We start from the raw sequence: 27,871 nt of genomic DNA, 5'->3' as shown, positions 1-27,871 counted from the left end.
CCATGCTAGAAGTATTTGTGAGTGCTGCAGCCGCTACAGGCGCCGGGGAGGAGGGCGAGCGATATGAATGTCAGCAGCCCTACATGCCAAGAGCAGATGCATACTGGTAAGTAGCATATTCGGTTCGAGGCATGTGGGCTGCTGAATTCATATCTGTGCATAGAATACATAGCAGTCCCTCCATTAGTGGCGGCCGCCTGTGCCAGCTGCAGCAGTTTGGAAAAGTGTTTTAAGAACAGCCTGCCCTACAGCTGCTTGGAGTGTACATCTACTCAGTAGTCTTCGAAGTATCACGAGATAGGTGGCTCCTCCCCTGGACTACAGTGCGCATGGGCACCGACTCCATCCTCAGATTGTTTTTTCCGCCATTGGGTTCGGATGCATTTTGGTTCACTCAAGTCGGAATCGATATAAAAGTTTCTTAAGGCCAAAAGGCCTTTAGTTTTTTCGTCGGTATTGTCTTGCGTTCTGTGCCCAGTTCTGTTCCAGCTCAGTTCCCGAGCCGGATATCCAGAAGAGCCGCGTGCTTTTCGACGCCGAAGCCCCGGTCAACGCCAGAGGCCTTATCGACGACCCATCATGGAACGAAGCCCGTTCAAGAGATGTCCTGTGTGCAACTCCAAATATCCCCACATCGACGTCCACCCGGTGTGCAACAAGTGTCTGTCGCCGGATCATGATGAAGCCAGCTGCATGGCTTGTTCCTGTTTTCGATCCAAGAAGACGCTTCTACATCGACGCGCTGCGCGCAAGGAAGCCCAGCAGACTGCACCGGAGCCGGTGGACATCTTCGATGCCGGGGATGATGAAGGAGCAGACCGGGAGGTTTGAGAGAACCTGTCGAATCCCGCGTCGGAGGTCGACTACAACTACGACGCTCATGTTGAAAAGCTTGAGGCGGAGGAAATCGTCGACGAGGTAGGAGACGACGATGGGGCCTTTGGGGCCATGGAAGATAGCTCGAGCGAGGAGCTACGCCCACAAACTGACACTGGGGCCGAAACGCTTCATAAGGCTCAGGTCGAGGGATCGCCACTAGGCCTTACCCAAGATCTTCCAATAAGTTCTACGGCCCGCCTTCAGGCTCGGCTTCGGACATGTCTAAGGAGCCGCAAACAGCGGAATCGAAACTGAAAGTGAAAGCTCCGGTATCGACGCAACCAAAAGCACTGGTGACTACATCGAAACCGAAAGTGCATATTGCTTTGGTCGGCTCGAAGTCCTCGGACCTGTCGGCAACGACAAAGCAGAAGAGCGTTCTCAACCCGAAGAAACCGCTGGAGGGCGTCGAGACGAAAACTACCATGCTGAAGGCAAAGGTCAAGGCAGTCAACCCGAACAAATCTTCGCCGAAGACAGTCGACATCGACAAAGAACTCGGTGATCCAAAGGTTCTCGAGCCTCCGCGTCGGCCGGACAAGGCCAAGAGCGGAACAACCCCCGAGTCCACGCCTACTGGTGCGTCGAAGGATTCCGTCGAGTCGACGCAGCCGTCCGCCTCCTTCGCGAAGCAGGTGGCAGACTCCCTGAAGCGCATAAAGGACAAGGCTTCGGTGGTCAGGCCTAAGGATCCTCCGCCTTCAAAGCCTGCAGATAAACATCAGAAGACGTCGACGCCCATCCACTTCACGCTGCCACCGAAGGTGGTGCCGAAGGCTTTCGTCCCTAAAGTGGCCGTCAACGTGCCCAGGAAGGTGTCCACGGTGCCGAAGCCGACAACTGTGGTCCCGGCCGCAAAGCATCGACAATCCTCGTTGGAAGAGCAACAGGAACAGTTTATCGATGCCGAGACAGGCAGACTTTCTCTTTATAAGAGAAAAATGGCCCCGGAACAGCCAATGAAGTCCTATAAAATACCACTAAAGAAGAAGAAGGATTCTACTTTAACACCTGTTCTTGTAGAACCACTATCTCCACGTTGCCATGATGTCTCACCCACTTATTCAGATGTGAACACTGGGGAAGGTGATAATGACGAATACAGCTATCCTGTGGACACTGATCCTAATGACACAAATGAACCCTGGGCAGATGCTGCTGACCCAGGTGATCCACACTCTGCCCCAGACACTAAAGTGTATGCTGTAAAAACGTTGCCTACTGAGGATTCGGCAGCGTTTAATGCCCTCATTGAAAGGGCGGTTAAAAATTATGACGTCCAGCTCCATTCTGACCCCATTGAAGTAGATTTTCTTTTCGACACCTTTTCCACCTCAGAGAGGACTGTCAAGACTCTGCCTATGTTGAAGGGTGTCTTGAAGCATGATGGGGAAATCTTTAAGGAGCCTACAAGAGCCAGGTTGATAAACCCCAGGGTTGAAAAGAAGTACAAACCGGCGCCTGGAGACCCTACTTACATTAAGGGACAGTTGCCGTTGGACTCTCTTGTTGTTTCTAATGCCCGGAAGAGGGCTAATTCACAAACAACGGGTGATGCTCCTCCCCCAGATAAGGAATCTAAGGTGTTCGAGGCATCAGGGAAAAGGGTAGCATCTCAAGCGGCCAACATCTGGTGCATTTCAAACACTCAGGCACTCTTAGCCAGGTATGACAGGGCCCATTACGACACACTTGAGACCCTGTTACAGCACATGCCAGATGAATATAAAGAGGCAGCTGAGATGCTCATCCAGGAAGGGAAGCTCATATCAAATGCTTCTATCAAATATGCACTGGACGCAGCAGACACCGCAGCCAGAGCTGTTAACACTAGTGTCATGTTGAGGCAACATACCTGGCTCAGAATCTCCGGGTTCAAGCCAGAGATACAGACCACCATTCTAAATCAGACAGTAAACCCTGATCATCTAATTGGCCCAGAGGTGGACACCACCTTGCAAAAAGATCAAGAAAGACACTGAGACTGCAAAGTCTATGGGGGCTCTACAGTCGCAGCAGTTCAGGGGTAGTTTTTTTCGTCGCTCAAGCAATAGAGGTGTTTCCAGAGGCCAGCTGTCCCAGAACACACAGTACTATAAAGGTGGCGCGCAAACCACATACACCAAACAAAGTAGAGATGGATATCGTGGAAACAGCGCCAAGGGCAGAGGTTGTGGAAACAACAACTCCAGGTCCTTCGCCACTAACAAACAGTGACGCCTTGTCACTGCCCCCCGACCACGCAACACCTGTCGGGGAGAGACTTCAACAGTTCCTGCCAATCTGGAAGTCCATCACCACAGACAGGTGGGTCACACAGCTTATCCAGTGCGGTTATTGTCTGGAGTTAACATCCACTCCACCCAACATACCCCCAAGACACCGTCCTATGTCCGCCGAGCATTTGCACTTATTGCAGCAGGAGGTACTCGTCATGCTGCAAAAAGGGGCAATCGAGCTTGTGCCTGCGGAGGCACAGGAGTTTACTCGCTGTACTTCTTGATACCAAAAAAGGACGGGTTCCTCAGACCCATACTGGACCTCAGACCCCTCAATCAGTACATTCTGTCAGAGCACTTTCACATGCTAACACTGCAGCAAGTCCTGCCGTTGCTCAGTCAGGGAGATTTTCTCGCAACATTAGATCTGAAGGATGCGTATTCTCATATTCCGCTGCACCCATCACACAGAAAATACCTCAGGTTCACCATCCGAAATCAACATTACCAGTTCAAGGTTCTACCTTTCGGAGTCACCACGGCACCCAGGGTGTTTACAAAGTTCCTGGCGACAGTGGCGGCACACCTACGGAGATAGAACATTCACGTCTACCCTTATCTGGACGACTGGCTAATCCAGGCAAATTCGGCCCAGTAGTGTGCCGCCCACATGTCCCACACCATTCACCTTCTTCACGATCTGGGATTCTCACTGAATTACCCAAAGTCCCACCTGCATCCCGCCCACATACGGCAGTATCTGGGTGCGACGATAAACACTCTGGCAGCCAAAGCACAGCCAAATTCAGTGAGGGTCAGCAGCATTCAATCGCTGATACAGAAATTCAGACCTCAACACTCGCTTCCAGGGCGAGTGTTCATGCAGTTGATAGGCATGATGGCCTCCTGCATCTTCATAGTCCCGCACGCGAGACTACATATGCGTCCGCTTCAGGAGTGCTTAGCACGTCAGTGGACTCAGGCCCATGGACAGTTGAAAGACCTAGTGTTGGTCACCGGTCGTGCATACAGCTCTCTTCATTGGTGGAATCCGCAAAACCTTTGCAAGGGACGACCGTTCCAGGAGCCTGTGCCACAGATCATTCTGACGACGGACGCATCTCTCCAGGGTTGGGGAGCTCATGTACTCCACTACACTGTGCAGGGACTATGGACGGCACAGCAGAGGAAGATGCACATCAACGTTCTAGAACTGATGGCTATCTTCATGGCGATGAAAGCATTCACATCTGTGCAACAAGGTCGTGTTGATCCGGATGGACAACATGACGGCCATGTACTACATCCAGAAGCAGGGAGGTACACTCTCCACAGTTGTCTCATCTGTCTCAGAGCATGTGGAAGTGGGCCATTCAAAGGAATATCTTCCTCATGGCGGAACACCTCCCGGGCAAGGACAATCAGATGGCGGACCAGCTCAGCAGTTACAGCCACCAAATGCACGAGTGGGAGATACATCCATCAGTACTCCACCCGTACTTCCAAAGGTGGGGTCATCCAGAGATAGACCTGTTCGCCACAAAGGAAAACGCCAAATGCCGAAGCTTTGCCGCCAGGTTTCCACACCCACAGTCGCAGGGCAATGCGATATGGATGAACTGGTCAGGCAAATTTGCGTACGCTTTTCCCACAGCACCTCTAATACCGCTGGTGGCACGCAAGCTGAAGCAACACTCGATGACTCTCATCCTAGTTGCTCCGACGTGGGCACGCCAACCATGGTATACCACGTTTCTGGAACTATCCGTGGTACCGCATCAAAGGCTGCGACTCACACCCAAGCTTTTGACGCAGAGCCATGGCGACATTCAGAATCCAGATCCGCAACAGCTCAACCTGGCGATCTGGCTCCTGAGGTCTTTAAGTTTGGCTACCTCAACTTACCTCCTGACTGTATGGACATAATCAGGGAGGCTAGGAAGCCCACCACCAGAGCATGCTATGCGGCGAAATGGAAGCAGTTTGTCATTTATTGTGCAGACCACAACATCAACCCGCTAGACCCTTCTATTCAAAACATCATTTGTTATCTCTTACATCTGTACAAATGTAATCTGGCCTATGCTTCCATTCGTATACATTTATCCGCAATGGCGGCTTATCTCCAAAACAGGCAGCACCTCTCCCTTTACGGAGTTCCTGCCATCAAAGCCTTTCTGGAAGGGCCCAAAACGAGTCATTCCTCCACAGACCCCACCAGCTCCCGAATGGAACCTAAATGTGTTCCTCACAAGACTGTTGGGTCCCCCTTTCGAGCCACTGCATTCATGAGAGATTCAGTTCTTGACATGGAAAGTCGCTTTCCTGGTAGCGATTACGTCACTACGACGAGTTAGTGAACTCCAGACACTAACTATCCAACAGCCATTTATACAGATTCATTCCAACAGGGTGGTGCTTCGCACTAACCCTAAGTTCCTTACTAAGGTGGTTTCTCATATCCATATCAACCAGACTATAGAACTACCTGTGTCCTTCCGAAATCCTGAGTCGGTTGCGGAGAGAATTCTCCACACGCTTGACGTTAAAAGAGCCTTGATGTACTACATTGATAGGACCAAAGATTTTCGGAAGACGAAGCAACTATTTGTTGCCTTTCCGCCACAACACAAAGGCAACCCCATTTCCAAGGCTGGTATAGCCAGGTGGATCGTTAAGTGTATTCAGATCTGCTATCAGAAAGCCAAGCGCACTCTAACGATTCCCCCGCGGGCCCACTCCACTCGGAAGTTGGGGGCCTCCATGGCTTTCCTTGGAAATATTCCTTTAGAAGACATATGTAGAGCAGCCACATGGTCTACCACACACACATTTACAAAACACTACTGTGTGGATGTGCACTCCAAACAGCAGGCAGCTGTAGGGCAGGCTGTTCTTAAAACACTTTTCCAAACTGCTGCAGCTGGCACAGGCGGCCGCCGCTAATGGAGGGACTGCTATGTATTCTATGCACAGATATGAATTCAGCAGCCCACATGCCTCGAACAGAATATGCTACTTACCAGTATGCATCTGTTCTTGGCATGTAGGGCTGTTGACATTCATATCGCCCGCCCTCCTCCCCGGCGCCTGTAGCGGCTGCAGCACTCACAAATACTTCTAGCATGGTCATCTTTCACAGAGTTTCACTCCATCTTTGCCACAATGGCTAAAAACAATCTGAGGACGGAGTCGATGCCCATGCGCACTGTAGTCCAGGGGAGGAGCCACCTATCTCGTGATACTTCGAAGACTCTTCCAGGACAACAATGTGCGATCATCCGGACCCAACACTAGGCGGCGATCTATGCACATATATGAATGTCAGCAGCCCTACATGCCAAGAACAAATGCATACTGGTAAGTAGCATATTCGTTATGAGCTGAATTCGAAGAGGTCTTCAATGAAAAGTTAGGCTGTCTCTCTGATTATGTTCACAGAATTGCTCTAAAACCCGACTCTGTTCCTGTCATGTGCAAAGTACAAAATGTTCCTCTAGCCATGATGGAGTCTATGCGTTTAGAACTTGAAAAATTAAAGGGTGATGGGATTATTGTAGAAACTGAGGTAAGTCAGTGGTTGGCTCTAGTTCTTGCCCGCAAGGCCTCAGGTGAGGTACGCTTATGTGTGGACCTGCTTGCACTCGATCGTGCAGTTGTTGTGGACAGGTACCCTCTCCCCAACATCTCCAAAATGCTGGTGCAATTAAGAGATTCACTTGTTTTTTCCACACTAGGTTTACTTGCTGCCTATCATTAAGTTAAGACAGATGCTACTTTCATGGATCTGACTGCCTTTATTACCCCTTTTGGGTCTTACAAGTTCACACGTCTTCCTTTCGGCTCAGTCTCTGCAGCCTCTGTTTTTCAGAGGGCTATGGAGGATGTATTAAAAGGAGTAGAGGGAGTCAACAAGAAGATGTGTTGATTTGTGGCTCTTCACAAGCTGAGCATGATGCAAGACTGAGATGTGTTCTCAAAAGATTTCGCGTGAGAGGTTTGACTCTTCGTGAAAATAAATGTAAGTTTAATTTTGCTGAAATCGATTATCTTGGACATTGCTTGACCCGTGATGGTGTCAGACCTAGGGAGCGTTTAGTAAAGACTATTGATAAACTGCCTGTTCCTCAATCTAGGGAGGAGCTGGTAACATTCTTGGGTATAGCTGAATATTATAATAAGTTTGTGCCACGTTGTGCCAGTCGCACTCACACTCTTATGTACCTCTTAAAAAAGTATGTAAAGCTTTTGTTGTCACTTAATTCAGCTCCCTCCTTGCAGAGCTTCAACACTTGTTATGACTCTGTTCTGGTCACTGATGCAAGTTCAAAAGGATTGGGAGCGGTCCTTAAACAAGTTAAATATGGGAAAGAGGAAACCATTATATTTAGTTCGAGAGATTTTGTTTGCCCAGAATTGCAGTATTCAGTGATTGCCCAGAAAAATACATAGTGCTTCTTTTTCAATCAAGAAGCTAAAGAAATTCCTCGGGGTACTTCTTCTGTAGTGCACTTGGATCACAAACCGCTTAAACATTTGTTTTGCAAGAGAGATCTGGATGCGGTTTCCACTAGGATTTGGAAATGGGTTATAGCACTCCAAGACTTTGATTTTGTTGTCAAATATATCCTAGGGATTGACAACAAAGTTGCTAATTGTCTTTCACGTTTAATACCCAAAAGCTCTGCTGACCTTGACTCTGATGACTCATGGGAGATAGACAACTTCAAGGTGTGTGAGGTTGTTGAAGGTGTTGTATCTGAGATGGAATGGAGAGATTCTTTAAAAATGACAAGGTATTGCTCGAGGTTTACAAGTTTGTGTCTGGTGGGTGGACAGGTATTAAGTCTGTCTGATGATGCACAGAAATTTTGGAACATGAGGCATGAACTTTATACAACGATCTCTTGTGAAGAGGAACGTGTCTTGTTCCTCCGTTCCCTCTTCGGGAGAAGATCATTCATTTAGCACATGATGGTCACCAGGGTTTCTCCAAGACAGAGGAGAGATTTTGTTTGCACTTCTGGTGGCCAGGTGTTGATATTCTGGTTGAACAGTTGGTCAGAGACTGCTCTGAGTGTAGAATGTCTGACAAGGTCTGTAAAACTAGAACTCAACCAATAGTTATCGGTGGATCTCCGACTAGGTGTTGGCAACATGTTGTACTTGATCTCTTGGGTCCTGTTTCTTCCAAGTCTGGCCAGTTTTATGTCTTGGTACTTATCAACATGTACACTAGATGGCCAGAAGTGAAGGTTACTTAGGATATTGAACCCAGAGATGTTAAAACATTTTTAGAAAACAATTCTACAAGGAGGGTCTTCCTGAGACTCTCTTGACTGACAATGGAGTGCAACTTGTCTCGAGAGAGATAGAGGACTCTCTAGCTAAAAAAAGGAATTGTTCATAAATAGTGCTCTCTTTACCACCCTGAATGTAATGGGATGGTTGAGAGATTCAACTGTGTCTTAAAAGAACCAATTCAGTCAGCTAAGGAGCAAGGTCGTGACTGGAGAAGCGCAATACTTGAGAAAGTTATGGCTTATCGTTTGACTTCTCATTCTACTACTGAGAGAGTTCCCTTTGAGTTGTTAAGGGGACGCACACCTAACACTCATTTATTTCAATCTTGGATGAGAGGGAACGGGGCTGACATTAGTGTCCCTGAGGATCCTCAGTGGAGGTCTCGCCAGGATATCAAGTAAAAAAAATTAAAGCTCATTTTGATGCCAGACATGCGGTTGCTCATACTTTAGTTAATATAGGTGATTGTGTGAGAGTACGATTTCCACAGAAAACTGTAGGTACTAAGTTCTCTACTCTACACAAAGTTGTCACATTATTTCTCAATGCTGTGAAGCTTGATGATGGCCGTATTTGGAACTTGACTAGAATTGCTCTTGTACGTTCCTCTGTTCCCCTCATTTCTCATACTCAACCTTCATCTTCAAAATGTTTTTCTCCTCTGCGTAGGAGTACTCATACATGTTCAGCTCCTGAGAAACTTCATGATTATGTCTGTAACTGAGCTTATCAGATATTGTTCACATGTTTGTGGTTGGGGGAAGGTGTGTGGTATTCACTTATATTATTCCTTAGTATGCTTTTGTTGTTCTATCTAGTTAATCTGTATGACTCATGTAAGCAGCTCTAGAATTTGGAATGTGCTTGGTGCCTAGCTACCCGGTCCTCCAGAGTCAGTTACTGCTGTGTGTCCTGTGGTTAGGACGCTTCTACATATGCTCTTAAAAATAAAGAGGAACCTTTATCTACACTCTGTCTCCCTGGTACTTTATCACAAAAACATTTGTAAAACTTTTATTATGAAGCTGGGGAACAGGTCCTCACATTGTAGAGACATTTTTATAGAGGACGCAAAGACTTCTAACACCCACATTTTCCTATCTAGGTATTTTATTTAGTAAAGACTGGAGCTGGTCTAATGCAATTAAATCAAGGAGACTCCAATTTGTTGAGTACCACAGCTCTGTTAGACTTTGCTAGGAAACTGAGCACAAAGCATCCAAGGGAAATGCTGCACGTATATAATGCCAAATGTAGACCAACCGCCACATACTGGTCGGAGCTTTGGGGTTATGCGAATGTCAAACTATTACAACGAGTAGAAAATGCTTCACCAAGGAATATTCTTGCCCTCCGAAAAAGTAGTTCTACATATGTGTGTTACTCTGAACTGGGAGTTGCACACCTGACCAATTTGATTAAGGTCCAACCTATTTTACTCTGGACAAGATCTGGTCCTCGGAACATACTATGCTTATTCTCTCTATAATACAGGACTGTTCAAGATCTTCGTGGGCATTAAAAATGCCTTGGCTCAGAGACGTGCATGAAATTTTGGCTGACATAGGTCACCCCGAAATTTTTGACCCCCCCAGAGCTCAATATCGGTATACAAAGTAAAGCCCAAAAACTAAAATGCTTTTCCTTACTAGAGGGTTTGACGCTATCTTCTGAGATCATGAAACCCTTTGCAGAAAAACCAGCAAAATTTAACAAGTTAGGGGCGTGGCTTAGCGGGCGATCATGGCGGACGTGGCTTGTTAGAGCTCCCGCCGGCCCGGCGATTATCCTTCCAATTCTCCTGGCCCCCGGACCCGTAAAGCATAATACGGCTGAGGCAACGGTGGCAGACGCCTCTGGGTGGCATCCGGTGCCGGGACTGGCGCGCCGGGACCTTTCCAGGCGGTGTGGCGAGCTGGAGCAGCGGGCGGCCTAGTGCAGGACAGACGAGCCGGGGCCTCGATTTTGGCGCGATCGGACCGGCGAGCACCCCCTGAGGTCCGCGACGCCGATTTCTTGCCGCGATCCGGCACTGCCTGTGGCGAGCGGGCCACCACGGACTCCCCTACCTTTCCTCGTCGAGCAGGCGAGGAGGGTCGGAGCCTAGGAGCGCTTCGAGGGAACTGCGGCCTACCTGGCCTTGGAGGAGCCGGGGCCTCGAGTTTGGCAGCCCCCGCTCGGAGCCACCTGCACAGATCCTTGGCCCTGGGGTGCAGGCGCCTGGGAACACAAGGAGCCGAGGGGCCAGGGGTGCGCCCGGCCTGGTCTGCTGTCTCCCCCAATCCGGGGGTCGCCGGAGCTGGGGCCGGAGGTCCTGTGGACCGGACTGAAGTGGCCCGTGCCGCATAGGAGGAGCCGGGCGACCCAGCGTGGACTTGGCGCCGACCCACGGCGAGACCCGACGAACAGTGAGTGTTGGCCCCCCCCTCATACATAGTGCTGTGGTGACTGTTGAGGGACGCTGTGCACAGGGGGGTGATTGGGGGCCCGGCCCGGACTGCCGGACCTGCAGAACCCCCGGGCTGCCGCTGGGCCATGTGGGGTACGCGGGAGCAAGCGGGCATAAGGAAAGAGGTGTCCTGAGCGGGGCTTGCACACGCTGGGACTTGGCCTGCGAGGGTCAGTGGAGACGGATCTGGGGACCCCCCCTCTTTACCCCCTGGAGTGAACGGCGGCGGGGGGTGCGAGAAGACCATCGTCTGGGAAGGTACCCTACCCTTGGTGGCCGTTGGAGTAGGGTTTGCCCCGCCGCCGGGAGCCGCCGGCGCCTGGAAGACAATCTCGCCGGACTCAGCCCAGGCCATGACCAGAGGAGGGGGAGGACCCGCTAAGCAAGGGCCCATCGACAAATTCACGGAGCCTCATGGCGGCCCCGGAGCGCAGGGTGGCCATGGACCGGGGCCTGACAACGCAGCGTTGATGGCAGCTATCACCCAATCGAGAGATATGCTGGATGCCAAGATCGGGGCGGTTGGGGCCGATGTGACACTCCTAAGGCAGGACCTGCGCAACGCGGTGACACGCATAACAGAGGCAGAGTCCAGGATCTCGGTAGTAGAGGATGATGTCGGGACCCTGAAAAAGAAGGTGGCGGCGATGGAGAGTGTCCAGAAAGGCCTAGCACTTAGGGTGGAGGATGCCGAAGGGCGGGCGCACAGGAATAACCTTCGTTTCGTAGGTTTTCCGGAGGATTGTGAGAAGGGGGACATGGGACGCTTCCTTTCGCGATGGCTGGAGAGCTGGCTTCCCCCGGACGCCCTGTCCCGATGCTTCGTGGTCCAACGCGCGCACCGGGCCCTGTCACCGAAACCACCAGCAGGTGAACGACCCAGGCCGGTGATCGCCAGGATTCTAAACTTTCATGATCGGGACACTATCCTGAGAGAGGCGAGGGCCAAAGACTCCCTTACATTCGAAAACCACAAGATCATGATCTTCCCCGATTACACCAAGATGGTACAGCAACAGAGACACTCCTTCCTAGCCGCTAAGGCTAAACTTCGGGGCCTGAAGATACAGTACTCCTTAATCTACCCGGCCCGCCTGCGAGTGGTCTTTCAGTCTAGGACTCACTTTTTTGAGACGCCTGAGGACGTTTTCAGATGGACGGACGAGACAGTGAGGGTCAGGCCGCATCCCCAGCCGGGCCTTGATCCAGGTCACACGAGTGACTCATCGCAAACTCAGAGTGACCAGCAAGCCCGGAGCCGAAAGAGTAGGAAGTCCAGGTCCAGGCGCCGTAACGCCTCCAACGCTGGGCGCAATACCTCAGAGCCAGCTGATCCGGACAACTCAGGTGGAAGTGGCTGAGGGGCTATGGGTGGTCCTGCCCGCCTGCGGATACCGGCCGCTCCGGTGGTGGAGATGGCTCCACCGGTGCCTTGCATGGCAGAAGACTGCGCTCTATGTTAACTGTTAAACTTACTGCCTGCCTCACAACAGGTTCAGACGATGGGACGGGTTCGGGGTGTTCTGATACTGGGGCTACTAGCCTCCTGCATGGGTGGGAGAGGTTAGAGGGAGGGGAGAAGCTTTAGCGTAAGGGGGAGTTTGGGATCCATTGGTATGGTAGGCTTTGGGCGCTCTGTTGTGGGCCCGAAGCCGCCCATATCGCGACAGGTACTTCAATGTTCTCTGAGGTATAGGGGGGGGGGGGAAGGGGGCAGTTGGGGGGTCTGGTTGAGGGACAGGTTGGGGCAGGAGTTGGGGTTGAGGGGGTGGTTGGAATGGCGGGTCGGGGTTGGGGCCAGGGGTTGGGGGGGTGACGGTTGGGGGGGTAGGGGTGGGTGGCACAGTGTCTGCGTTACTTAGGCTACTTTCTTGTGTATGTGTGCGGCTCCAAGAGCCCAGGTCCTTACATCTTCTCCCCACTGACTATGGTTGATCCCCAACGAGCTGGCCTACCAAGGGCAAAGTTACGAGTGGTGAGCTGGAATGTCCGGGGGATGTTGGATAAAATTAAGCGAGGGGCGGTGCTGCAGCTGGGGAAGAGGGAAGGGGCGGATGTTCTCCTCCTCCAAGAGACGCACCTTCAGGGCACCAAGACCCTCAGTTTACAGAGATATGGCTATCAACAAGTGTTCCACTCTGGGTTTGCGAGAGGGTCCGGGGGGTGGCGGTCTTGATACACCGTAGGCTCTCTTATGTACACGAGACGCACTGGGTCGATGCTCATGGTAGATACGTGTTTGTTAAAGGAATGGTTGGAAATGAGCCAATGGTCTTTGGTAGTGTGTATGCTCCGCCCCCGTTGCAAGAAGCCCTTATCGAGAAGCTGTTCGAAGTGTGGGTCAATATCCCGGATGTACTGGCGATTGTGGGGGGGGACTGGAATGATGTGATGGATGTACGGATGGACCGCTACAGGCCCGGCAGGGAACCCCAGACAGCGGCGCCGACGAGGCTTCATGGCCTGGCGCAAGGCATGGGTTGGATCGATACATGGCGCTACCAGCATGCCATGAGCCGAGAATATTCTTATGTTTTGGCGGTGCACAAGTCCTTCTCTAGGTTGGACTACCTATTCATACCGTCTTCCTGGCTGGCGAGGGTCGCTACCATGGCCATACTTCCCCGTGGCATCTCGGACCACTCCCCCGTGTCCCTTGAGCTGCTGCTGGACAAGAGGCGACAGCCCTTTCGATGGCGCCAGTCCGCGTGGCACCTACAGCAGGATAGCTATCGTACGCGTTTACGCGAGTCTATTTCCAATTATTGGACCGAGAACGACGGGCCAGAGGTCGACGCTGTCACCCAATGGGAGGCGATGAAGCCGGTGCTCAGGGGGGTGGACATTGCCTGGTGTGCGGAGGCCCGCAGGGCCCATCTGTGCGAGGTGGATGAGGCGGCGGGGCGGGTTCGAGATCTGGAGAGGGACTGTACCGTGGGTGACACGGACGAGGCGGTGGGACAGCTCCTGCAGGCACAGCAGTCGTACTCCTCTATGCTACACAACGAGGCGCGCCAGCTTTGGCTGGCCACCCAGAGCAGAATCTATCAATGGGGGGATAAGTCCAGCACTATGCTGTATAGACTCTGTCAGCACACCTTCAGGCCTCAGGCTTTACTGGGCATTCGAGACGGTCAAGGTGTCCAATTGGTGGTCCCTGAAGACATAGCGGCCAGCTTTGCACGGTATTATGCAGACCTATATGCCCCCCGGGAGGTCCTCCCTGCGGAGGACATAGAAAAATTCTTGACGGACATCCCGCCGCGCGCGCTCCCAGAGGAGGCCAGGGATCAATTGGACCTTCCCCTTTCATTGGAGGAACTGGGCACAGCACTTGGGGAATTGAACACTGGCAAAGCCCCGGGACCGAACGGGTTTCCGTGCGAATTCATGAAGACGTTTCACCTCCAACTAGAAGGGCGCTATCGGTTGGCACTGGAGGCAGCCAGGGAGAGCGGTCGCCTTCCTGCGGACTGGCGACACGCAGAAATTGTGGTTTTCTGCAAGCCCGGGAGGCCCCCGGAACAGCATTCCTCATACAGGCCGATTTCCCTTTTGAATTTTGAGGCGAAAATATTGGCCAAGGCCTTGGCAAACCGCCTTCTCCCGTATATAACCGACCTGGTGCACCCGGATCAGGCGGGCTTCATGCCCCATAGAGCAACTCGACACAACATTCGCCGGGCACAGGTGGTGGTGGAGACGGCCCGGGCCGCCGGGATCCCAACGGCGCTCCTCCTGGCCGATATCGACCGAGCATTTGACTCTCTCAGCTGGGTGTACCTTAGGGCACTTCTGTCCCGACTCAACCTTGGGCCGGTCTTCCTCTCGTACCTGGGCCTGCTCTACACGGACCTGACCGCGTCGGTGCGGGTGGCGGGAGCCGCGTCCGAGCCCTTCCCCATCGGGCGGGGCACCAGGCAGGGATGCCCTCTCTCCCCCTATCTATTTGCTCTTGCCATGGAGCCTCTGGCAGCGTGGGTGAGGATGGATGCGCAACTCTGGGGGCTGGAATGGGATATGGGCCCTTCCGACCGTATCGCGCTCTACGCCGACGATGTCCTGTTCTTTCTTACGGCCCTCAATCGGTCCGGACCCAGGGTCCTGGAGATAATGAAAATCTTCGGGGACGTTACAGGATTGCATCTGAATGCGCGGAAATCCAAGCTTTGGGTCCTAGGCGGCCGGGAGGAGCTGGGTGATTTGGCCTCGACGCTACAGAGTGCGGCGGGTGGCCTCAAGTATCTGGGCGTAGTTATCACGGATGCCCCGGACCTAGCGTGGGAGCGCAATGTGGCGCCCGTGTGGGACAGGGTGCGGTCGGACATCAAAACCTGGTCCAGAATGCCGCTCAACATATATGGCCGATCGGCGATCTTTAAAATGGTGGCTCTGCCGCGCCTTCTATACCAGTTGCAGAACCACCCATACCCTATAGCACCTCAGTGGTTTCGCCAGGTGAACGCCGCACTAAGTCAGTTCATTTGGGCAGGGGGAGTGGCGAGAGTGGCTCTACGTACCTGCTTTCTCTCTACATACTGCGGGGGCCTGGCCGCCTCAGACATTTATCCTACTATCAGGCGGCACACCTGCTGGTGCTTAACGACTGGTGGTATGGGGATCGGGGTGACCCGACCTACGCCCTGGAGCGGTATCTGATGGACCCGAACACGGTCCACACCATTCTCTATTCGGCGGCTATCAGGAAACGGCTCCCCATGGTCACTCAGGTGGTCTTCCGGGTGTGGCGTGCTGCCTTGCGCCGCATGGGTTGGTGGAACAAATTGACGAGGGAGACCCCGTTGTGGCAGAACGGCCGTCTCCCGGCGCTGGCTTCCCTACAGGGATTCGGGGGCTGGGATGATATTGGCATCTCCACGCTCGGCCATGTCATGAGGGGCGCTACCCTTAAGTCCTTCCAGATGCTGAGGGAGGAGTATGACATGCCCAAAACCCAATTCTTTAAATATTTACAGCTGCGCCACGCGCTGTCTCCCTCTCTGGTGGGTTTGGAATCTCTGCCCGAGTTTAGCCCCCTGGAGGCCAAGGTGTTTATGGGGGAACTGGAGGAGAAGAAGATCTCCAATATATATCAAACTCTAGTCACGCACTGCTCTTCCTCCCTCGATGGACTGCGATCGGCATGGGAGAGGGATATTGGTACGTTCGAGGAGGAGGACTGGAGGGAGGCCCTGGAGGCCCCCAGGGGGGCGGCCATAGCGATGCGCCTCCGCTTTATTCAGTTTAAGTACCTACACAGGGCCTACTTTACCAGAGAGCGGTTGTGGAAGGCAGGTCTGATTGCTTCCCCCGAATGCCTGAGATGTGGTCCGGAGGCTGGAACGTTTGTCCATACTGTGTGGTCGTGTGCGAACTTGGCCAGGTACTGGGTGGGTGTCTGGGACTGTTTGGCAGAGGTTCTGGGCTGGGACCTTCCCCGGTCACCGCAACTCGGCTTGCTCCATGTGATGGAACGAGTAGGAGGTAACATATACAAGCGTCACCTACTGGTCCTGGGCCTTACTGTAGCCAAGCGGGATATAGCCAGGGCCTGGAAGGACCCCAGGGCCCCTTTGTTGGAAGTTTGGCGACGGGGTATGGACTTTTGTATGGGACTTGAGAGCCCGATCTTTGAGGCCAGGGGATGCCCCCGGAAGCACTTCAAGATATGGAAAAGATGGGCGGACTACAGGGGACTGTGGCTGGAACCACCGATGGCCCAGGACACTGGAGAAGATCTTTAACAACTATATCCTGGGTAGTAGAGAGTATACGCACTGGGAGTTATCATGCTTTATGCCTTGAAATTAGCAGACACTGTGTGGGGGGGTGGGGTGGGGCCCGGGGAGTTAGGGAGTTGGGGGATGGGAGGGTTGGGTAATTACTGCAATACTGCTTGTACTGATGACATATACTTTTTCATGCCTTTGTTCATTTGTTCTGCGATGTGATGCGGGACGATGTCCCTTCATTCTGTGTTATGTCAGTGCTTGAATAAAATTTTGTTCTGAAAAAAAAAATTTAACAAGTTATTATATGCAACATTACCAAGTTAATGTAATTAATCATCAGGACAGATTCGTCCTAACTAGGTTTAGGTTGGATATTTTGTATCTTCTAACGACTTTTCCAATGCCCATGTGACAATGTTTCTAAGCAAAGTACCATACATATTCTGTTTTTCTATTTGTTTTCTTCAGAGCCATGAAAATGTCTTATTAAGCCGTTACTAAAAACAACTTGGATATGTACAATGTCGCAAAGCTTTTACCTATCTGCAAATACTACAGAGTCTTGTATATATGTGCTGTGTTGTCACTTTACCGATCGGCTGTGTTAAGACATAGGAAACAGCTGTTGTATTCTACTGTCTGCTGGGGAGGACTATGTTTGTTTTTATTTTTTGTGTTTTTTACTTCTTCATTTTAGCGACTAGTTCGTATATTTAATGAGATTTTTAAATTAGAGATGTTGCTTTATGCCGCTTTTATGATGCACAATGTGTTTTCGAATAAAGCTTACTTTTGACTTGACGTCTACACTCCAGTGCAATAGCAGGGTTATTCTAGAAAGATCTGTCCTACCAAATTGAAAATCAATTGCACATTGATACCCAGTTTTAACCAAGCAGAGATAGTTGAGGACATTAAGTTTCAGGTCGGAGCTATGTTTCCACTTAAAGACTCATCTATCAGGCATGCCTGCTATAAAACCGGTATACCGATGTCATAGGCGGAGCAATCTGGACTGTTATAATATACCTGCTGACATCGGGAGCTTTTAAATGACCTCGAATTGTAATCCGTTTAGTACTGATTTCGAGACCCTTGGAGTTGTATTATTCCAAATAAATTCCTACATCCTGTTCTGTATAGTTTAAATAATATAACAGGGAACTCTAATCGTTACACCCTCTTAACATAAAGCAGACATAGCATGAAATTCGTCTTTCACAAATAATTCGTCCAATCCAGATCTCCAGGCGCCCCCAGCGATATAGGTCCTTATATAATAATTGCATGATGTACTGCTCATTTAATGATGGAAGGATCCCACCCGCACTTATTGCTGCTTCCAACAGTATGTTTGTATCCAAATGAATCCGAAGGAATACATCTTGGTTTGATACTTCAATTGTACCAGAGGCAGAACACCTATGCGAAATTATCTTGAATTGAAGAACAAGTGATTTAAAGATATTATTCGATTATGGGTTTAGTGCTGCTCCTACCAAGCTAACAAAAGCCCAAAAGTTAAGACTGTTAGTTCTCTGAACGGATAAATCTAATTACAATGAGTGCCTCTCTGTTGTCATTATTTTTAATTTCTCATTTTCTCAACAGGAGGTGGAAAATACAGAACAGGAAATGTCCACTCCAGTGTCAGTTTACAATCCACTAAGGTAAGAGCTAACATTTGTTTGCAGTGAATAGCTAATTATTGACCAAGATGTCAGAGAAACCAAAACGTTCAAAGAATGAATAATTAACTGAAGAATTTTCTGTGCATGGGATCATTTGCATGCCTGTCACTATCATTCCGCCCTTTCGTTACTATGTGACAGTGAAAGGGCATTGTGAGAAGATGGCCTGATATATAATGTTCACTAGTTCTAGCGACCACCTTGTATCAGTCCAAACAACCCTTATGGTGATTGGTTGTAAATCAACCTTCTAGACCAGCTATCCTAGTGGTAGCGTGTGTGAGAAGTTGGCCTGGTATGTGATGCTCACTAGTTCTAGTTATCACCCTGTACCATGCCAAGCAACCCTTATGATGATTGGTTGTAAGTCAACCTTATAGACCAGCTATCCTAGTGGTAGCGTGGACAAAGCAGTCTTAGGCTAAACTCTGAAAGGCATGTGAAGCAAGCTGTTTTATCATATACAACCCCCTTGACTACCAATGAAAGGACAGCACACAGATATATATTGAAAATATATATATATTTATTAACTACAAATATCCCCTATACTCTTTATGAGCACAGAAGCACAAGCGTTAAAACAAAACACAGTTAAAATACCCAAAAGTTGCACAATATGGATGAGCCCTAGGGGTCACCTGAACCATATACTAAGAAAGTGGTATAAGAGATACCAATCGAAAAGGAAATAGGACTAGGGCCTTGGGAATCCCTGGAGCTGATCGGGACTAGCAGGGACAAAGTCGGAAAAGGCCCGCGGGACTCGGGTGCAGTGTTTAAAGTGCACGCATTCACCAATGCATTGTCTATGGTACGTAAAAGTTACAAAGTTAGTGTTTTAGGAACCTTCCGAGTGACCTAGAGGAGTGAAACTTTAGACACAGACACTAGAGGTGTGTACTAGTGTAGGAACACCGGCGTTGTTGAGTTACCTCACCCACAGGAAGCGGGTGCACAGGTGCGTAGTAGTGTCGGGTTTCGTCACGCAGGTCGATGGTGCTTGGAGCTGAAGATGCTGCAGGCGGCTCGATGTGAAGAGTTCCGGTGGATCCAAGGGTGGATCTGAAGTGGTGAAGACCTGAAAGCAGAGGGGACAATGTTCAAAGTCACTAGCCAGTGACTACCATGGAACCAGATTGGAATTAGGCGATGTCGGGTGCAAACAGGCGATGAGGTGCAGCTTCTCTCTGCAGCTACGTGGACACGAAGAGGTCGAGGACGTCCAGGCGTCGGTCATGAGCTGCCCCACGAAGGTTCTAGCTGATGGCGGTGTCGGCAACTTGATCGGAGCAAACAGGCCTTGGCTAATGCAAGCCATGCAGGAATCGAAAAAGGCTTATCAGTCGGACCAGCAAGGTCAGAGCGGGTGCTCCCTTTTACAGGAGCGAGGGCAAGTCTGGAGCAACCAGACCCGCAGTGTAGATTGTAGGTTTCGTCGCCAAGATGGCCGCTGACCACGTGGCAAGTGGCCAGGATGGCGCGTCGAATGGCACGATGCAAAAAGGCCCCACGCAGATCGTGGAGATGCTGGGGGGCTGATCTTCGGTGCAAGGGCTGCTCGGTTGTAGGGGTTCTCAATCCCCAAAGCACAGGGTCGAGGGTGCCTCGGGTGCTGCGCAGTCAGCTTTTCGGGGGTCTTCCGAGATGTCCGGTCCCTCGTCTCTTGGTGCCTCCACGGGTCCCTTCTTTGCAAGGACTGTGGATCGGGCGGTGAGAAGTCTGGGAGTCCGGGTCTCGTCAAGCTCCTTGGCCACAAGGGAGCTTCTTCAGTCTTCTGAGCAGCAGAACGTCGAAGGTCCAGCGTTTCTTCTTCTTGTAGTCGAATTTCAAGGTAATCTGCCGTCTTGGGACTCAGCTCCTACTTTTAAACTAATTCTAGCGGCTGGACTACCTACTAGGTCCCTCCTATGGGTGTGACCAGGAAGGGGGGTGGTTACACCCCCTTTCCTTTGTCCAGTTTCGTGCCAGAGCTGGGGCTGGAGTGCCCCAGCACCGGTTTGAACTGGCCTATGCACGGGGACACCTTGTGTGCCCCGGGCATGTCTGATTCTATTCAGCCCTACCTAGCCAGATACACAAAATCCTGTCTGGGTGGAGCTAGCACCTCTCAAGGCAGGAAACCCTTTGTCCAGGCCTGCCTCGCTGGAAGGACTCCCAGCAGCAGGAGGTCAGACTTGTATCTGTGGTGGCAGCATCCATTTTGTGATGCTGAGGCTCTGTTTAACTTTAACCGGGATTCAGGTTCTGTACTTGTCGTGTACCTCTAGAAGGGTGGAATGCTACCCCCGTCGCCAGAATTGGCGCGGGGGTAGTATTCCAATTCATATGACACCTTACTCGACATGTTTTGATAATGTCAAACCAGAGCTAGCATTTAACCGCGAGGTTCATAATGCACTGCTAAAGGACATCGTTCCGAAAGCTGCAGACAGGCTCAGCTCATGCTAGAGCACCATCTCACACATAACCAAGCACTCTGCCTCCTGGATTGATAAGGCCTGCCATAGGAGTGACTTATAGGTTACTGTGTGTCCTTGTATGTGTTAGATATAGAGATACTATACCTAAAGCAAAGGGTGATTACACCACCTTGCCCCAGCTGAGTGATCAGCCAGTTGTGTCAAATAGTAAGGCCTGGCCAGGGGTGGCACAATACGTGCTGCGGCCCCTGGTAGGCCTTGGATGCACCTATGCCCTGGGTACCTAGAGTACACTGTACATGGGCTCACAAGGTGATCCATGTTCCAATTGGTAAGGCACCTAAAGTGCCTTGGCATAAATTTAGAGAGAGAACAGCAGGCTGTGGGTCTGATTGGCAGGCCCACAGCCACATTAAGTCGTAAACCAGTGAAGCAAAAATCAAAAATCTGGGGTGACCATAAGATAGCAGACCCTACTCTCCTACAGGCATTTTAAATTGAAAGCAGAGTGGTGAACCGAAAAGGGCATTGTGATAGGACCCATAATTAGGTCGTCTGCCACTCCCTTTACCCTCTGGACATAACACAGGCTGTTGCTGCCCCTCTTGTGTACAAGGACTCACAGAGCGCCCCATTTATTTAAGGCCTATGAAAGTCTGTAAGTCAGAGGTTATCCAGTATTGACGTATCTTTCATAGATTCACATGCTTGGAATCATCCCCGCCGACGAGGTGGGAGTCTTGTGGTACAATAAAATATATACATAATAGTCATAAAAACATTATACAATAGGCTACTATGGACAGTAAAGTCACTACATTAGCCTATCTTAGTTCTTTTGTAAAAAGAACCAAATCTGGAACACAGCCAATCAAGTCAAGTCAAGTCAAGTCAATAGATTTATATAGCGCGCTACATACCCAGAGGGTCTCAAGGCGCTTGAAGAAGGGTGGGGAATTACTTGTCAAATATCCACGTTTTGAGTTGCTTTCTGAATGCTAGGTGGTTCTGAGTAGGTAAGGCGAAGGTGAGTGGGAAGTGAGTTCCAAGTTTTAGCTGCCAGGTAGGAGAAGGATCTACCTCCCATGGTGGTTTTGTTGATGCGATGTACAGTGGCAAGGGCTTGGTTGGAGGATCGTAGCTGGCGGAAAGGGGTGTAGAAGGATAGTCGTGTCTTGAGGCATTCGGGTCCGATTTCGTAGAGTGCTTTGTGTGCGTGGGTTAGGAGGCGGAAAGTAATCCTCTTATTGATGGGGAGCCAGTGGAGGTTTTTCAGGTGACCAGAGATGTGTTCTTTACGCGGGATGTCTAATATGAGCCTGGCTGAGGCGTTCTGGATGCGTTGGAGTTTTTTCTGGAGTTTTGCGGTGGTGCCGGCGTAGAGGGTGTTTCCGTAGTCCAGTCGGCTCGTGACCAGAGCGTGGGTGACTGTTTTTCTAGTTTCGGTGGGGATCCAGCGAAATGTTTTTTTGAGCATGCGAAGAATGTTGAAGCAAGATGAAGAAACGGCGTTGACTTGTCTGTTCATCGAGAGTGAGGAATCCAGGATGACGCCCAGGTTCCGTGCGTTGTCCGTCGGGATGGGTGCTTTTCCAAGGGCCTCTGGCCACCAAGAGTCATCCCAGGCGGAGGGGGAGGCTCTAGCACCCTCTTAGAACACTCCTCAGAGAGGCAAACCCTCAGATTTTCGTAGCACAAGTGACAGTAAGCATATAATAGCAATAAGGTAATCCTCTTCGGGGCGGAAGGTGGGTCGCATGTGAATCTATAAAACAAACCAATACTGGATAACTGAAGTCGCAGGTAAGTAACTCATTTTCTTAGCCAGTATTGGGGTATCTTTCATAGATTCACATGCTTAGAATCAGAATAGTTAGCAGTAAAATCCTTAGTTGTATAGTGGATGGTGGGTATCATGAGAAACACAATAGATAGCTCGTAATACCAATACAGCAATGCAATATAACATTCTAATCCTAATAAGGGAAGACATTATGTATGTTTATATGTATGTGTATATATATATATATATATATATATATATATATATATATATATATATATATATATATATATATATATATATATATATATATATATTCCACCGCTTGGCTCACTTTCCCTTCGCTACCGTGATCAAGACAGCGGACGCTGTCGAAACGCGTTGGTTGCTTTTTGTTGTTAAATCCCCACATGGATTGATGAAATAAACCACTTTTATTGAAAGAAGCGTGTCAGAGCCGTCTTTCAGCGACTCCATTCCTCCCCGGGACCGGGGAGATCCTGTGATAATATATATATATATATATATATATATATATATATATATATATATATATATATATATATATATATATATATATATATATATATATATATATATATATATCGATTCAAGGTGCCTCTGACATAGAAATGCACTCCAAACAAACAGCAGGTAACAACCTTCTTTATTTGCCAATTTCACACTTCCACTGGTAATGATTCTGGTCCCGACGCGTTTCGAAGCCCCTGGCCTCTTAATCATGGGATGGCAGTTTGTGAGTCCCGGAAACGGCTGCAGCCAATTTTGTCCAATTATGCATGCGCTCTTCGGTGAGTGGCATGCTGGTAGCTGCAGTCCGAAATTAACTGCAGCTACCAGCATGCCATCACAAACTGCCATCCCATGATTAAGAGGCCAGGGGCTTCGAAACGCGTCGGGACCAGAATCATTACCAGTGGAAGTGTGAAATTGGCAAATAAAGAAGGTTGTTACCTGCTGTTTGTTTGGAGTGCATTTCTATGTCAGAGGCACCTTGAATCGATGTTTGAACGCGGCGGCCTCAGCCGCGGGAGATGCACCGCCCGTGCTAACTGGAAGAGCGGGTCTGCTAGGCTGTCATTCCGGCAGCCAGGCAAAAGCGACAAGCAGCTGCAGATTCCAATGGATCACTGTCCCTGGAACTATCTGAAGGACTAAAAGAACAAGACAAAAGGCATCAAAAATTGAGTGAAGGACACGGACCCCACTGAAGGGGAATAATTTCGGACTGCAGCTACCAGCATGCCACTCACCGAAGAGCGCATGCATAATTGGACAAAATTGGCTGCAGCCGTTTTCCGGGACTCACAAACTGCCATCCCATGATTAAGAGGCCAGGGGCTTCGAAACGCGTCGGGACCAGAATCATTACCAGTGGAAGTGTGAAATTGGCAAATAAAGAAGGTTGTTACCTGCTGTTTGTTTGGAGTGCATTTCTATGTCAGAGGCACCTTGAATCGATATATATATATATATATATATATATATATATATATATATATATATATATATATATATATATATATATACATATATATATATATATATATATATATAGATAGATATATATATATATTTGCACAAAAGATATATATATATATATATGAGAAGCATAGTATCAAAATTGAAAAGAAACAATACACCTTGTGTGTGTTAATATGTAATGACATAATCACCTCCTTACAAAGGCTTACCTTATGTAAGAAGGTTTTGCAACACTGCTTGACCCACAGCTGATTCAGCCTCTGTCGCCAGATTGAGACAGTAATGGCGTGTAAAAGTGTGCAAATTTTTCCAGTTTGCAGCAAGGCAAATCTTCTCCAAAGGTACCCTGGCAAAAAGAGCAGTGGATGAGAATATTGCCCATGTGGAATGAGCCTTGGGTTTCACAGACAAAGAATGCCCAGCTTTAGTATGGCAGAATTGGATCGTAGATGCAATCCACCTGGCAGTATTGGATTTAGTAACAGCTGTTCCTGGCTTTTCACCACCATAAGAAATAAACAATTGATCCGACTTTCTGATGGACACAGTACATGAGATGTAGAATTTCAGACACCTTTTAACATCCAAGGCATGCAAAGTCTTTTCAGCAGAGGAAGACGGATTGGGAAAGAAAGAACGCAGTATGACAGGCTCCTTAAGATGGAATGTAGAGGGTACCTTCAGAATAAACGTTGGATTAGTTCTGAGGAGAACATAATCATTGGTGAATTTCAAATGAGGTTGTTTGATAGTGAAAGCCTGAATTTCACTGACTCTCCGACTCTTTGAGCAGAGGTGAGTGCCACGAGTACCATAGCATCGACGACGAGAGTGACAGTGTCGACGACAATAATGACGTCGACGACGGTGTCGTCGTCGAGAGCATCAACGACGACTTTAACAACGACAGCTGGATCGTCGACAGTTTCATCTTCGACGACATCGACGACACCAATCTCGTCGACGTGGGTGCAATGGTTCCGTCGACGATATTGTCATCTGAAAAAAAGGATTACAATTTCAGTGACAAGAATAACCCCGGAGATGACATCTTCTAGGAGAGTAACCCCCTTGCCAACAGCTTTGCTCATTGAGGAAGGAGAGTCGGATGAGGTTGACCGGGACTGGTATAGCTATGCCAATAGTCCCTCTCAACTTCTGGTCAAATTTCAAGAGACTGACTGTGAAGGGGGATACGACCAGGAGGATGGTGGACATCATCAGGCGGCCCAGTCACAACATTATTCTGGGCAGGATATGGTTACATTACCATCTTCATTCCTACAGGACCTGCATAAGATGCTGTAGGACTACAAATCTAAGGCTACTAGACAAATTCTGGTTCCGGCAGCGCCTGCAACACCTGTCTTGGCTTCTGCCTCAACGGCTACTCCTGGATTACCTGCTCAGGTGTCCCCTCAGCCTCAGACATACTTTCCGCAGGATCCTTCCAGGCCGGCAGATGCACATGATGATTCCTCGGATGAGGATCAAAATTCGGATCATGACTCTGTACATACGACGGAATGGGATGAATACATCATTCCGGATCCTTCATCTCCGTTCCGGATCCAGTAGATTCCCCGCCAGCTGACATAGGAGGTTTCCATCAGCTGATGGAAAGAGCAGCTGGCAGGTTTAAATTGGCTATGCCTGCGGTGGCCACGGATTGTTTCTTGTACGACTTCAAGGAAGACAACAAGGTCCATACCTATAGTAGATCATCTGTGGAAGGAAGGCCTGAAGGCTATGAAGAACCCAGCAATGATGGTCCCTGTGCTACCGCATCTGGATAAGAAATACAGAGCACCTGACGATGGGCTGGTGGCCTTAACGGGCCATCCCAAACCAGACTCAGTTATTTCGCAAACAGCGCAGAGGAAATCCCGCAACCCCTCTGCAATGTTCCCTCTAATTATTTGTCCTTGTGTGCGGCAACAGAATGTTTGCGTGCACATGTTTCTAGCTTGTGTGCGCAACCGAGTGCTGAGATGTGCAACCAGGAAATTCGACTAGCTACCACTTGAAGGTTGATAAGAAGCATTGGCAATGTCAATAGGTGTGGCTTATATATGAAATTGCCTCTTTAGACATTAATGGGTTTAGATACAGAATAAGTCACCATACATGCATTATGTTACTCATCCTTTCATTCATGCATCTGTTCATCACTGAGTCACTCTTGTGTTCACCCATTCACACAACCACAATAAAATGCATACACAAACTCAGCAACATAGGCAAGAAATTAAAGAACAAAAAAAAAGAAAACAAGCTATATCCTAAAAATAGCAGACATATGCTTGCAATAATGAAATTAAACATAACAGCAGGTGGCCGTCTTGCAATGGTGCTGTACATAGTATATTGTTTTATAGTTACATCTAACTGCCACGTTTAAAACCAACATGTTGGCCATTTTTCAATGTTAAAAACAATGAAACCTTATAACAATATTATTCCATGGTGTTCAGGTGGTTTAGAAGCAGTGGCTGTACATGTTGGGGTACACTGCAGATGGAGTGAGCGACAAGGAAGCAGTGAGTTAGAACTGTCTTTGGAGGTGTGGCAGGCTTTAATCATGAAAATAAAAGAAGAAGGAACAAACTGATAAGAGACCTGTAGCTATAACATGAAAAACAAAAGGACTGACCCAGCATCCCTGGAACTGAAATGCAACCATTTTCAGGTGGCTGTGCACATGGTCAGATAAATGTAATTTACAAGGCAAGATAGTCAATGACTGAAGTGGTGTGTATATATATATATATATATATATATATATATATATATATACATATATATATATATATATATATATATATACCAGTATATATGTATATACCCGACAGCCTTCTGAAGAGATTCTAGAAAAAATTATTACAGTCCAAATTGTGTACCCCTCACGTTTGTCCAAATAGCAATAAACACAATGGGGTAGAGTTACTAAGATTTTACGCTGTTTGTGTCACAAAATTGATGTAAATGGATGCAAAATCTTTTTGTCTGACTTTCTTTACAGTGTTAAACTGGAAATAATGTGAAAGTAATGTACAGAGTGCATAGCACTGCTTTGCATTTTTAAGCGCAAAGGGGTCGTACCATGGGTGGTGCATGGACATTCCCATGGAACCTCCTTAAGTTTCTGGCACTAAACCCCATTTACTAAATAAAGTAGACAGGGTTTACCGTCAGAAAATAGTGCAGCCTTCAACAAGGCGTTATGAAGGAGAATGATGTTTTTCTTATTTATTTTCTGAATCCGCGTATGTGCTGCACTGTATAGCACACATACAAAAGTTGGAAAATGTTTATATGTAGTCTAATCATACTATTTTGTAATGGAAGGATATCCTTCCAGTACAAATCCTATGCTTGACTCATGAGACACTCTTGAACTGTGGCGCAAAGTTGTCTCCATGGTGCACAGGAGCTAATTTCAGTGCTGGCGCTAGGGAGAGGGGAAGAGAGTGCCATATTTACATAATCAGGTGCTCTCCTGCTCTCGCCTTCTTACACATCACAGCATTTCCGGCTGCTGCACTGCCTTGCATGAGAAATTGTTTAATCTGATCAACAGTATTGTCAAAAATTAATTTGTGAGATTTCATGTAACAAAGTAGGCTTTAACAGGATGCAATAACAACTCATCCGTAGTGGCCTATTCGCTTTAACAGGTGTATTTCATAATAAATAAATCAAGTCTACTACCAGGGTTAGAATTTTTCATAAGGGATAGATCAGACCTATGGTATATGAAATTACATTTCCCAATAAACGAATCAAATCTATAGCTTTTGTGATTGGATCATCACTGTAATAGAGGCAGGCCAACTGTACTGAGCATAAACTTTACTACAGGTCAACCATCAGTAAAATTGTAAA

The 27,871-nt window shown here is 48.8% G+C and overlaps 1 protein-coding gene across 1 annotated transcript in view; it reads left to right on the top strand.

Annotated features, from left to right (window-relative positions):
- The window catches only part of LOC147734664 (uncharacterized), a 5,992,067-nt gene that overhangs the window by 645,885 nt on the left and 5,318,311 nt on the right, over nt 1-27,871 (top strand). Inside the window, exon 6 of the mRNA XM_086952471.1 lies at nt 18,195-18,253. Within this exon, the coding sequence (XP_086808597.1) occupies nt 18,195-18,253 (59 nt within the window). The remainder of the gene's footprint in view (nt 1-18,194; nt 18,254-27,871) is intronic.

The sequence above is a fragment of the Lissotriton vulgaris genome, chromosome 1_2 (genome assembly GCF_964263255.1).
Source record: "Lissotriton vulgaris chromosome 1_2, aLisVul1.2, whole genome shotgun sequence".
In the NCBI taxonomy this organism is placed as follows: domain Eukaryota; kingdom Metazoa; phylum Chordata; class Amphibia; order Caudata; family Salamandridae; genus Lissotriton; species Lissotriton vulgaris.
The sequence above is the reverse complement of the archived record's forward strand: the minus strand, read 5'-3'. Positions and strand labels throughout refer to the sequence as shown.